The sequence below is a fragment of the Wyeomyia smithii genome, chromosome 2, assembly GCF_029784165.1.
Source record: "Wyeomyia smithii strain HCP4-BCI-WySm-NY-G18 chromosome 2, ASM2978416v1, whole genome shotgun sequence".
NCBI classification, from domain to species: Eukaryota; Metazoa; Arthropoda; class Insecta; order Diptera; family Culicidae; genus Wyeomyia; species Wyeomyia smithii.
The window spans coordinates 233,523,223-233,537,685 of record NC_073695.1 but is presented as its reverse complement, the minus strand read 5'-3'; the positions used below and the strand labels follow the sequence as shown (position 1 = coordinate 233,537,685).

Here is a 14,463-nt window from a genome sequence, read left to right as displayed (position 1 = left end):
TGAGCTGCCTAGGGGCACCAAAATTCACATGAAAGGTTGAGAAGCTACAGACCCCGTTCGATTTTGGCACGTTTCTTCTTCGGCACGGTTCAATTTTGGCACATGTGCCAAAAACGAACGGTTTTTTTATTTATATTTTCTAGTCTCACGTTTTTCCTTTAGTAAATTTAAATTCATCAACCACCAATAGAAAGGTACCATGGAATAGAGTGAAATTGATCAGTGGGGTGAAGTTGATCACAAGAAAATTCGTGATAAGAAATACTGATTAAAAGATACTGAATACTAAGTAATGTGTACATGTCCTGAAATACAACTTTAACATGATTCAGGTACCTTTCAAAGTCAACCCTTGAATGCCCGGTGCAATTTTGCATATTTTCGTCAAAATGAATAGATTACAACCTAAAATATCGTACGATGGAAGTTCCACCAACAGCTATAATGGTTTCCTTGAGCACATATCAGTACTTGTTTTAAATATGTACTGTTGTGGAAAAGTCTACATGAGGCAAGTTGATTGGAAAACATTATAAAAATTTATCACTTTCACCCCTTTTCATGGTATAATGGTTCCTAATGTTGCCGAGGAGGATGGCCGGAATCGGTCAACTGGTTCCGGATATATGGCCGGAACATTTTCCGGTAATATAAAGGCCATGATCAAAGCAATGATTAGAATTATTTCGGTGGTCATATTAAGTGTCTAGGTCACCATAGGTCACATGCGGACCTATTCTAATAATGCTCCAAAATGGAATAAAAACTCTCATTATATAGTTGTGCGCGGCTTGTTCTGATATGCAGGGCTTCTTTGGACGCTTAAGTTCTATTATGTTTTATTGGCAAAAATACTCACAAAATTATGAGGCTTGTACATTATCTTCTTCATGTTAATAAATCAATGTATTTTGCATCTTTTTACATTAGCTGTTCTTAAAAATCGCTCGTCCTTGTCAGAAATCGATTAAGCTTTATTAGCCGTGGGGAAGTTATTTTTGCTGTTCAATAATTTAAGAAGGTAAATAACTTAATCAAACAATTATTTTTATCTCATATTTTTCCGAGAATTTTATTTGAGCAAAGAATGTTATTTTTGTAAAAATCGATAAATTTTCATCCGCTATATTGTAAGGTTATGTTTGTGCTTGTATAGTACGAGCCTACCAAAAAGCCAATAATTTCCGGAAATACACTATAGTTTCAGACATATATTCAAGGGCCATTTTTTTTAATGGGAGTTTAGTTATTTATTAAACACGTATCAATGAAACCGAACAACATCATTCCAGGAGTTGATTTTCATTTATTTTGAGTCCGTCTGATGAGTTATCTCTTAAAATGCCATTCTGGAGCAGACTCCCGTGGAGCCATTCCGGGGACAACTCGTCAGTTAAGGATACCTACATGATAGATTTTCTCGGATTACCTCAAACTGGAGGTCACCCATCTACAGGGTGTCCCCGTAAAAAGATACACTTTATTTATGCCATAAAAGTAGAAAAGATGAATATATATTCTGATTCTTTTTTTATCAACATGGTAGAATTATTAACATTGTAGAATAGCTTGGCAGAGCAAGTTCAGTTCAAATCTTTCGTCTTTGCATTTGACTACGGCCTGCAAACGCTTTTCAAAATTAACACAAGCCGCACGCACGACTTCGATCGGTATTTCATCCCAGATCTTCACTTAAGGGTATTTCAATGTGTCTACAGTCAAATGCTGAAGTCCAATTAACTCTAATGAGGAGAGGATGTGGGTCATTCAGAGGCACTGATAGAACACAGCAAATTTTCCTTGCACCACTTCTGAGCAACCAATGCCTTATACGCTGGTGCTGAATCCTAGAAACTTTCTTTTCCGAATGGTTCTTTGGTATGAGGCAGCTTTGATAACGTGTTGTTGACATGGCTCTTTGTTGATTTCCACGCCTCTGTCGATAAATAGCAGTGACAACCTGTCTCTGTTGGATGTAGCTCTCCAAAACTTTGGCTTTAATTGTTTAAAATATCTTGAAGAAATGCTCCAACTCCATACACAACGTGCCGTGTCAAATAAATGTTGTGTGAAAAAAAAACTCCATACACATTATGATTGTGCTTGTTCAAAACAGCCTCCAAACTAAATAACACAGTGCTACAAAAATTGACTTTTTTTTCTGCCATGGCTTCTACACATAATTTTTTGGTGTATTTTTATGCAAAACTAAATTTCCCCGAGTTTGAACATATTTCAACTTAAGGGGCAACAATGGCGCCATTTTGAATTTTTGAGAAACCTGTAATTTTTGTGGTTTTTTCGACGCCATTTTGTTTTGAAGCCAAATATCAAAATTCTAAGAGTTTGTCCACATATTAGCATCTTTTTACCCATCTTTTGAAAAAAAAAACAGATCTGAAATCGGACAAAAACTGAGCTCAAAACGGTGACTCTACGAAACCGGGTTTGGCATAGTTTTAGTATATTTCACAAAGCAAAATAATATCGATTATTTCTGAGCATTAATGGTAATTCACTAATATCTTAAAGTGATAGTCAAAGTATATCTTATTTTGAGTAAAAAAGTCTCAGAAATCGAATGGTGGGTGTCTGATCTACGTAAAATGTCAGCAGATAAACCTATTTAAGTATTGTAGGGGAATTGGGGCGAAATCGACATTTTCCTGACATTTTACGTTGATCAGACACCTACCATTCAATTTCTGAGACTTTTTTACTCAAAATAAGATATAATTTGACTATCACTTTAAGATATTAGCGAATTACCATTAATACTCTGAAATAATCGATATTATTTTGCTTTGTGAAATATACTAAAACTATGCCAAACCCGGTTTCGTAGAATCACCGTTGTGAGTTCAGTTTTTGTCCGATTTAAGATCTGTTTTTTTTTCTTTCAAAAGATGGGAAAAAGGATACTAATATGTGGACAAACTCTTAGAATTTTGATATTTGGTCTTAAAACAAAATGGCGTCGAAAAAACCTCAAAAATTTCCAGTTTCTCAAAAATTCAAAATGGCGCCATTGTTGCCCCTTAAGTTGAAATATGTTCAAACTCAGGGAAATTTATTTTCGCATCAACTTCATCAAAAAATCATACATAGGAGCCAAGGCAAAAAAATTGTTGCACTGTGTAATTTTTTACATCTAAAAAATAGGTTGTGGGCAGCAGGCCGTCTTCAGTAGCAATCGAGATCATGCAACCCTGTCGGCAATATTTTGCGGGATAATCCGTGAATCTTCTGTTTCTTGAAAGCTCCGTATCCAGTGTCCTTTATTATAACTTTTTGCATAGTGTTATGACTCATGTTCATTGCACGAAGTATTTTTCTTATCGACCGGGCTGGATTTTGAGGGAAAACGTTCGTTACTGCTTTAATTATCAGCAGTCCGCACACTTCGCTTTTTACTCGGCTTCTGTTTGGGTCCTGTACACAAATAATATGCTCAAATGCTGCTTTATTTTGATCTGTATGTTGCTCTTTCCAGCCAGATACCACATCTTGATTTGTTCTCTTCTAGAGTCCATTGCTATTTCTCTCTGAAAAAAGTGAAACACTGCCCTTGACCCTTACAAGTGAACTATTTAAAAACATGAGTTAGAATCAATACAAGCACAGCTGATTAACAGGGTAGGACAGAGTTTGCATCGGGAGGCAATCAAACGTGTGTATCACTTTCATGGTGACACCTTGTAAATTTCAAATTGTCGTTGGACAGTAATTGCCGGTTTCTGGCGTGATCTTGGGTCAGAAAACACCAACGCAGAGGATTTTTTACGTTTTTTTCCAGTTTTACACAGTTCTTCACAAACCGGGAATCACCATCTTGAGATGCATCTCTGAGCGACATCTTAATTTCGAGAATACCTGTAATTAGTGCATGTTATTTAATCGGTTGCTAAGCATCATCCTGATTCTAAAAATTCCATGGTTTTTATACATTTTCCACAATTTTCGAAAAGCTTTCCGAAAACTGCAAGACCCCGTTTTGGATCAAAAAGTGACGTTTAACATAATGTTTCGGTCTCTGGACTTTATCTCTCAGCCTTCAGACATGATTGACGACCCGAAAACACCCATAATCATCGATTTCATTTCGATAGTTCACATGATGCGCGGGCAAAATCTATCTCTAGTCATTCAATAACTCTTCTGTATTCAAGAGTCGTCCCTAGCTCTTTGTGCATAATTTATGATCACCTTCTTACCAATTTTGGTGGAAATCGGTTCAGATATTCAAATACTATGGTGAAACATACATACAATATCTCGCAGCTGGTCTCGAGGTACGATGCTGGCCTAACAAGCCAGTCATCGTATGTTTTAGTCCCGGCTCGGGAGAGACTGTTAGTGTCAGAAGGATCGTAGCGCCAGCCCCGCAATTGTCCTGTGCACTTAACAATCGGCTGCGAAGTCTGTGTATAGTAAAACAGAACGTCGAATTCCGATACGGAATGTAGCACCAAGGCTTTGCTTTTTGGTGGAACATGCACATATTGACTTATATATAAAAAGATATAGTTGAATATCAAGCTTATTGACCTCAATAAGTTATTTCCTAGGTGAGGTCCTGATAATCTTTTTGTTCTACTAAAAACTAGTACGATGTCCAGTCTGTTCAAATACCTCTGGGCGTTTCACTGAAGCTCCAAAGATTGGTGGCACTTTTTTTTGACGTAGAACTTCTTTTGGTAAGCTTCTTCTTAAAGGTCGGACATCAACGCCAGATGTCATTTTGTATTCCAAAATGGTGACTTCCGGTATCTGAAAAACTGCCAAAAATTGCCAAACACGACCCAATATGGATATTTTTAGATTTGAGAAAATGCTTGTGAAAATCAACTTCAGACACCGTTTTGAAATCCAAGATGGCGACTTTTGATTGCCAGAAATTACCAAATATCACCCAAAACGATCATTTTCATAATCGGGGCGATGCACAGAGGCCAAAAATCGACTCCAAACGCATTTTGAAATTCAAAATGACAACTTCTGATTTCTGAAAACCAACAAGAAATAAGCATTCTGGAAACAAGATTAGAGCGTCCTCCCCGGGTCGTTCAGAGATGGAATTTCTCGGGAAATACGGGGGAAATCTCGGGAAATGAAAATTATTGGCAAATCAAATTTTGAACCCTTTCGGTATTTTGTACGCTTCTGAGCAATAAATATCCGACCTTGAACAGTATGAATCATTTCTGACAGTCTTCGTATATAGATATGTATAGAAAAATTTTTACATTAAACTTTATCGGATTTCGGGAAGTGTGGTCTCAAAGCAATCAGAGTTTCACTTTTTTGGCCGAGAGATGCTGAGATGTTTGGCATAGAAAATGATCGATTTTCGCATTTTTTAAATTTTGCATGAAAACTTTTTCTGAGAACGAAAACGAAATTCGGATAGTATGTAGATGTTTATTAGCACCCTTATGCTCCTGTTCGTGGGTTACTATCCGTCATCGCTCCCGCTTTTAGACATTGAGAATAGTTATCAGTTTGTTTTCGAAAACTAATCTCGTCTTCTATGTGAAAAAATAATTTAAAAAATTGCCGCCTTTTATTATATTTTTACTTCCCGGGAAATCAAATTTTTTTCTCCCGAATCCCGGAAAGCTCAAAACCGTCGGGAAAAAGACACCCCAATCAAGATGGTATCAAGCAGGGCCGGATTTAGACGGTGGGGGGCCCGGGGCAAATTTGTTTGTGAGGCCCTCTTTTCTTAAAACATTTAGAGGTAACGTTCTGGAAGGTGACGAGCAAAAAAAAAAAAAAGGTCGGCCCAGGACTAGGAGGGCCCCTTGAATCGAGAGGCCCGGGGCATTTGCCCCCTTTGCCCCCCCCCCCTCAAATCCGGGCCTGGTATCAAGAGACCGGAAATTAAATCTAGGCACTATTTCGAAATCCAAGAAGGCGACCCTCAGTTTCCGGAAATGATCCAATATCACCTAATTAGGGAGTATGCTTAATTGACGTAGCTTTTTTCTAAGTTTTGTTGACCACTCCCCATCACAAAGTTACAGACTGCTTATAAATAGCACCCCCCCCCCCCAACCCCCATGAGATTTTTTATTGAGAATTTTATTTTCAAAAACATTTCTTGAACAAGAAGAACACAAAGTATAAAAAATTGACACAAAAAATACAAAACAGTTATACAAAAAACAACTAGAATAAATCCATTACATTTTCAGCAAGAGGGAACAGTTTCTTATTTGCTACGTAGTTTGGCTTGACCCTCACCTCTTCTCATTTCGTCGCAAAACTGCAAACCTCTCTATGTCAATCTTGTGATCGTGGTTTGGCCCACAATCCCATGGATTTTTTATAAAATAACCTTGTTTGGAGCACCGTGGTGAGGCAATTAAAATTTTCGAAAACTCTTACAATCAGTAACTGAAACTGTTATGTGAATGTGAATCCCTTGGATATCCAAAGAGTCTAGCAAAAACTTATCATCAAACCATCATAAGATCTCAACTTTGGAAAGACTTTTAAGAGCACTTACATATTTTCAATTATTAAGAAAACAAACAAACTGACTCCATTATATTGAGATTTCATACACCCAAATCAAAAGGAACATCCGACAAACCTATCCGAGAGATTGAGCCCCGTTTCAATTACTAGCATCAGTCAATACTAACCTAGAACTAATTGTTTCCGTTCTCCCCCATACTGGATCACTTTCTTTCTTGCCCACCGAATTCTACCACCAACGTCACACGCCATCCCATCGCAGGGTGATTTAAAAGATTTACGTATTATCACCGGCCCCTACGGTTATTTATCACAATGTGAACTAATGGATGCACAATGTCCCACCTGTGGGCAGTTTTTAGAGTTAGAGAACGCTTTAGTAGAATTAAAACAAACCTTGTCGCTGTTAACAAAAAGGGTGAGTATCCGGAGTACGCGTTATGCGCCACACGGTCGCCATGTACTAACCGATATTCTTCTTCATTAGCTAGTGGCTGCAGAGAATCGTGTCTCGTATATAGAGGAATGTGATTGTAAAAAATCATGCCTAATTAATGGTACAAGTAAACACGATGGTGATATATGGGATATAGGTTGTAATCAGTGTAAATGCGAGCGTGGCGTTGTCACGTGTGGTCCAAGACCATGTCCAGAGGTTACGTGTAAACATCCAGTATTAGATGAGGGTGAATGTTGTCCTAAGTGTTTAAGTAAGTGCTAGCTGGTTTTTTTTCTCTTTCACCTGACAATATGCCGCGTGTCTGCGTGAGTCCTACTGTGTATCGGAACAAGTCAATGTCAAAGCCATACCTGCCCGCTCATATAAAAATCTTCTAATCACAGCTGAAACGACTAGCCACTCAATCAATCGGGTAATGTATCGATCGTTTTCAGCTGGCTAAGCGCTAATCCTTTATTTTACGACGCATCAATTAATTATCGATTCATTGTGTTGCAGCGAACCGTGTGTGTAAGTTCTACCGTATACGAGCGAATGTTTATTGCTTCTAGATTGTTATTTTATATCTCCTAATAAACCACTAAGTGACACTGCCTTCGGGCCGGCAGGCAAAGAAAAATTTACGTTCTTTCGTGCCTGCCCAGCTCTGCTCGACCACACAGATTGTTGGTCTGTGTGGACTGGTCGGAACAATTTGAATGCAAAAATTCACCTGTCGACGCATCCAATTTCTAACCCACATTTACATCGCTTTTGACTTTTAAAGTTCTTATTGAAAAAAATAATTTATGTCGATTACTTTGGCAGAGAAAGTTGTTAAATTAGACCAGTCCTAAGCTAACTACAACAACTCATACCTGTCAATTGATTGTCATGTGCTCGTTACTGGCCACCGACGACTATTCCAAGCAATGCATTTTAGTATTTCATCGAGTGAATCAAATAGTACGATAAAAACGCGATATGCAGTTTCTGTGTTCCCACTGTTGATGGCTATTAATGCAGTCGGAGGGAAAACCATTCGCAGCAGAAGTAAGACATTAGCAATCGACAGACTAAGCGGCGATTAAAAGCGAGCAAATGGTTTTGACATTGAGCTTGATAGCTTTTGGGCAACGCGACGTAATGTTAGAAGGGCAACACGCAGAGACGGCACTGTATTGTTTGTTTTATGACCGCAGAATTCTAAACTTTACTTATCGTTACAGAAAATTGTTATATTAATAAGAAAGACTTCGAACACGGCGAGAAGCAGATCCTAGGCTGCCGAAACTGCTCGTGCATAGATGGCAATATGATGTGTGATATGCTGCAATGTCCGGAGCTCAAGTGCCCCCCGGAGCAGCAGATGTCGGTGACGGACGAGTGCTGTAAATTCTGTCAAGGTATAGTTGGTGTCCAACCGCCGTTGATCGCGATGCGACCGCCGCACGAAATTCAGAACGTCAGAGTCGACACGGACAGTTTGGCAATGACAACACCGTCTGGGTCGACACTGGCACGGCAGCAAGATGACGAGCAACTGGAGAAAGGGTCGGAAAAGCATAAGCAATTGTTTGTCCTTGAATCCGACGCACGGGGTTCCGTGATTGCCGTCGTCGGCGATAGCAGCAACAGCAATAGTCATGAAACGTTTGCGATACTAGATAGTACCGATGAACGAGAGCACGGGCTCGAGTTTGAGCAAGTGGTCGAAGTCGATGAGATTGAACGGGATCTGCTCCGACAGGCACCCTTAGATACCAAATTGGTCGGCGATCGCGATGATCGATAGATCCTGCCGGGCAATGGTTTCGTCTGTAAAGGACTTTTTTTGAACCACTGAACTCTGCAAAAAGATACATTCAACTGATACTGCAGAGCAGGTTTCACTGTACTTGGTATAATGTGTTTTAACATTACCTATTTTTCTTTCACCTCTACTATTCGTTTGAGAATGAAAACTGTCTGGAAATGAAAAACAAATCACTAGGAAACAACAACCCACAGTTCGATTAGCTTTTGATTCATTTTAATGGCCTATTGCTGATTGCTAACAAGCTGCTCTGCCTCACTATCGCACCAATTTGCGGATTTTGTTTATAACTAAACATTTACTTTTCATTTCTGCTTTTCTTTCCATAACCTCTAACCCATACGCAAAACGCAAAATGGCGTGCCATTTCTACTGTCTGCCACGCTGTAACCGAAAAAAATTTCCGTTCCATCCATCATCGTGAATCCACCATTGGCTGTGTGTGTAATCTCTAAACTGGGCTTCCTAACTAAAAAAAACTACGCCGAATATGACACTGCTATATTTATTATCTACTCGTATACTAAATCCATCGTTGACCTCCCGAACAATATGCGGAATCCACACTTTCGGTCCGAACAAATCATTTCAAAATTGCAACCACTACAGGGATGGATTATTGCTCAAAGGGTCACGCATGTCATACTAACGCTACGTGTCTTAATCTTAACACCAAGTACACGTGTACCTGTCGCTCGGGCTTCCACGGAGATGGGTATGATTGCTCTGGTAAGTGCTTACTCATATCCTAACAAATCCCATACACAGTGTGAAATTAAATTAAACTAGGTTCCTTTTTGAAAACATAATAAAAAATCATATAAACAATTTCATCGGGTCTAACCGAAGGCTGTAACCAATTAAAACGCATTCATTATCTAATCCCGCTGAACTTATACCGGGGGTGACCAGGACACGAATACACGATAACAGATAACCGATTAATACTATTTTTCAACCAGTCCAAAGACTATTAAACGTTCAACTCAACCTCATTCATTCACAAAATTCATTTCGTTTAACTATTTTTAGAGTTCACTCATCTAATAACAGTTGTGTGATTTTCCACTAGAACAAGCGGTAATCATATTTTGTTCCATCTTAATCCCGGTGCGTGTGTTTTTTTTTTTAATTTTGCTTAACCGAGTACTAAGATTTCCAATAATTACTTACAGAGTGCTACTAATGAACAGATTAAAAAATCAAAAAAAAATTGGGATGTGAAATTCATTTGCTTTCTGTTTTCGCGAATGGAGTGATATGAATATGAATAATTATCAGATCAAAAATGAATTAGAATTAGGAACTAGAAATACTAGTTGGAAAACCATATTTTGATTGTTCTTATTAATTGTTGACTCTTGGCGGTTTATTACAAGTTTTTTTTAACATAATACCGACGCTCATTTGTGTTTTGCAAATGATAATGATAACTTTTCATGTTGAATAGGTTTATTTTTAACAAGAAAATATGTTCACAACAATAATGTCTTATTCCAATCTACAATTTTTGATCTGATTGAAAATTTTCACAGCTATTTTTATGGGCAGAAGATGTCATTTTGTGCTATTATTATTATTATTTTAATCACGAATAAGTTTCAGACGGATTTAGGTACAAATGGTATTGTTAATTATGTACCAATATTTTTAAGGCCAGGAAGGTTTGTTTTATCGGTGTGACGTCTTCGGCAAAGTAGTAGAAAATTATTATTCGGCAAAGTAGTAGAAAATTATTATTCTAAATATATCTAAATTATAAATATATCCCAGGGAAAAAAACTTTTTTTGAAGGAAAAAATCAAAAACAAAGAATTAAAATTTTTATTAGGTATCATAAAAAGGCCATTTTCTAAAAATCTGTTTTTTTATGAAAACTTCGAAAGGTTAGCTAAACATTGATGATTGGTTGATCATGGAAAAAAAAAGGTCGAACTTTCTAAAATAGCTGTAAATAAGACACGGCTGCAAGGTTGACGTAGAATTACGACAACTTGTCCTATGGTATAGGCACGATGGACGGGTAAAGCTAACAACAGGTAGGAGTTTATTTACGAAGAGAATAATTCGGTAACCAAATATCTCATCACCGCTTCCAAATAAACGGTTGCATTTGTGATATCACGCTCAGCATAGCAAATGGCAAACACATATATACTTGGAACTAGGGGCCAGAACTAAATTTGAAAGTATTTTTATATAACAAATTCAGAAGGCTATATAAGCTGCAGTCCTGCATGTATTTTCATACATTTGAAAAACGAGATTGTTTTTAAATAGCTCTTTCTATCACTATTTGTAGCGTTTTGGAGAGTGACAAAAAAAAATTATAACTATTTCAATTAAATGACATCGGGGCGCTTAAAAGTGAATTGGTGTTTAACAACTAGATAACAAATATTCCATAACAGCCACCAAATATATGAATGCTCTAACAACAACGTATTTACGCATTTCAATACGATTTTACGATAAATTTGACCTACCGAAGGAATTGGATCCCATCACGACATGAGCGGGATTTCGTTTGTCCATTCTCTGCAGCGACCAGAGCTTACCATCCGTATGGTACCTTTTAGGTTTTAGTAATGGAAATAAAGGCTTCCAAAAGAAACTCTCAGTGAAGAAGAAGCCTCGTAGACTAGAAACTTACGTAGAAAATACTTACCGCGAAATCGTTCACAAGTAGTCAAATCTTTTAGTGTCGGCTGTGTTGGGTCGTCGGTTGTATAGTTTGGTTTAGGCTGAGACTGAGATTGAGAGTTCTGCCTGCTATTTGGTTTGGGCTCTACATTTTTCAATAGTACAATAGTTAGGAGAAAAAAATCACAACTTCCGCATTTTGCTGAACGCTCCAAGAAACGGCCGAAATTTTCCAATCAATTACTGCAAGAATGAAAGGAATTCGTTGGAAACTGGCTGAGTTTTAGTCATTTGATAGTGGGAAATTTCTGTGACGCTCTCGATGTTTTCGGTTTTTAAATTGGCATCCCTATGATGTTGCCGTAAGATGTACTTCTACGTCAAAATATATTTAAAAAAAACTAAAGTATCAACATTTTGTTTGATTTATATGATGTTTTCGGCGAAGTTGTAAACAATAATTTTGTCCATTCAGGAAAATTGTACACCGTAAGACAAAAAAAAAATGAAATAAATTCGAAAATATGATAAATTAACAAGTTAAAAAAAATCCAGACATCTGATTTTTTATGCAAACATTACATAACAATAGTTTAACATTGATAGTTCTTTGAACTTGGATAAATAAGCAAAAATTATGGCCTCTTTCGAAGGAAGTACAATTGTATCGAAAGAGGCCTCCAAAAAACGGCCGAAACGTCGGACATTTATGCTGATTGTCGTATAATATTTTTGATAAAAGACTGAGAAATCCTAACAAGACTTATCCACAGAATTAACACTAACCATATATGAAAAATATGCATATATACAACAGATTAATTTAAAAAAATCAAATTTTTTTATAGTGTATATGATTTTTTAAAGACTGCTTTTTTAATTTTTTCTTATTCCTCGATAATTGGGTTGTTTAGCTATGTCAGTTTTTTATATCATCTGAGAGATCTGCATTTTCTGAGTAAAACGTGATTTAAAAAATTGTTCTATCGTTTTCTTTCGCTTTTTAAATCAAGATTAAAAACTGCTCGAAATCTGCTCGAAATCGCTACAATGACAGTTCGCCCATATACCAACTGTCATTGTAGCGATTTGGAGCGAATTTTAAGTCTTCCATTAAAAACCGAAGGATAATGATAAAAAGTTTTGAAAAATCACGTTTTGCTCAGAAAATTACACTCTTTCAGATGATATATAAAAATCGGAAATCCGTGGAAAGCTAAACATTCCAATTAGACAACCAACAATGTTTAGCTAATCTTATGTAGTTTTCATGTACGAAGAAAGATTTTCAACTAAATTGAAAATTAGGCTTTTTGAGATATTTTTTTTGATTTTTTTTTTCTGCTTAACTATCTACTATCTAAAATTTTGCCGATGACGTTTGTAATTATCAATACCATTTTTACATAAACTTTTCTCAGTTTTTATCATAACTAATGATAAAAAAAATAATCATAGCACAAAATATCATCTTTAGCCCATAAGAACATCTGTGCAAAGTTTCACCCCAATTAAAAATGACAATTTAAAAAAAAGTATTAAAACTGGGAAATTTTTTATGGAATCGCTCGACAGTAAAAAAATATTTTTTTTTAATTGAATATATTTATGGACAACCAAAAAATCATCTTTTTATCTTCCGTTTCTCGAAAATGTTGTACGAAGGGACTTGTGGATATGCTAAAATTTATAATTTCCCTAAGATGATTGTTATTGTATAACCTTCCCAATGCAACCAAATGAAATTTTTGATATTATTGCTTCACATGGCGACCGTTGTTTGAGCGATCTTGCCAAATTTTTAACTAAAGAAAAATGCTAGGGGGAGAGGCTAATTCGTTATTCTTTTTATGCAAAAACGGTATAGGAAGTTTTTTTATTATTGTATGGTCCTCCTGATGTCACCACACGAAAATTTCCCTAGATCATTGTATCACATGGCGACCGCTGTTTGTGCAGTCATGCCAATTTTTCTAAAAATTGTTAATGTACTTAATATGACTTATGTTAACTGCGGAACTGATATGGAAGTCGAAGAGAAGGATTATTCGTGACCATCTGCGGTGATATTTATAACGCAAAAAAGTTGCGTCGTTCGCCAAACGCCAAACAGGGTGACACCGTGAAAGTGATACACTTCGTTTATGCCATAATATTAAAACGGATAAATATTTTTTCTCTGGCTCCTATTTATTGTCATGGTAGACTATTGAAGTTACAGTTGAATTACAATTCAATTCAAATCTTCCGCCTTTGCATTTACCTACGGTCCGTAAACGCTTCTCAAAATTATCACAATCCGCACACACGACTTTGTTCGGTATTTCATCCTAGATTTTCACCAAACGGTTCTTCAGAGCTTCGTAGCCGCAAGGTTACAGAGTCCGCTTTAATAAGCGAGTGGTCGTGGGTTCGAATCTTAGTAGAATTAGGTCATTTGGTTGTCAAAGGACTTTAACATGGGTCCATTCTCAGGCTCTCTACTACATACCCTAGCACGGTAGCTTTCCTAGCATATATCCCCGAGTTCTAAATAAAATTTATTCCAATCGGGATAGGATGCGGGCCATTCACAGGGGCTAATGAAACATGATAAATTTTCGTTGCACCACTTCTGAACAACCAAAGCTTTGTGCGCTGGCGCTAAATCTTGTTGACAGCAGAAACTTTCTTCTCCAAATTATTCATTGGCACAAGGAGCCCACCTGTCTTTAATGACGTGTTGTAGATAGTACTCTTTATTAATTTATCAGCCAGAATATCATGAAGACATGCTCCATATACACAACCATTCTATTTGTTTCAAAACAGTCTCCAACGCAAACAATTTTTCATCTGAAAAAAAATGTTGTGAGCGTCTTGAATAGGAGTCGAGATCTGGCAACCCTGTCGGCAATGAGATATGCCGTGAATCTTTTGTTTCGTGAGTGCTCTCTTTTCAAGGTCATTTTTTATGCATTATTTATGCATAATGTTATGACTTAAGTTCATTTCACGAGCCATTTTTCTTGCCGACCGGGGTGAATTTCGTTCTTTAACCGCTTTGGTCACCACTGCAACCCGCACACTTCGTTTTCACACG

At 37.1% G+C, this 14,463-nt stretch overlaps 1 protein-coding gene across 5 annotated transcripts in view; it reads left to right on the top strand.

Annotated features, from left to right (window-relative positions):
• The window catches only part of LOC129725367 (protein kinase C-binding protein NELL2-like), a 222,489-nt gene that overhangs the window by 188,788 nt on the left and 19,238 nt on the right, over window positions 1–14,463 (top strand). For 4 of the 5 annotated variants that reach the window (XM_055681131.1, XM_055681130.1, XM_055681127.1 and 1 more), the window contains exons 5-8: window positions 6,746–6,901; window positions 6,971–7,193; window positions 8,152–8,328; window positions 9,348–9,467. In XM_055681131.1, coding sequence (XP_055537106.1) covers window positions 6,746–6,901; window positions 6,971–7,193; window positions 8,152–8,328; window positions 9,348–9,467 — 676 coding nt within the window. The remainder of the gene's footprint in view (window positions 1–6,745; window positions 6,902–6,970; window positions 7,194–8,151; window positions 8,329–9,347; window positions 9,468–14,463) is intronic. The other variant, XM_055681128.1, reaches the window with a different exon arrangement.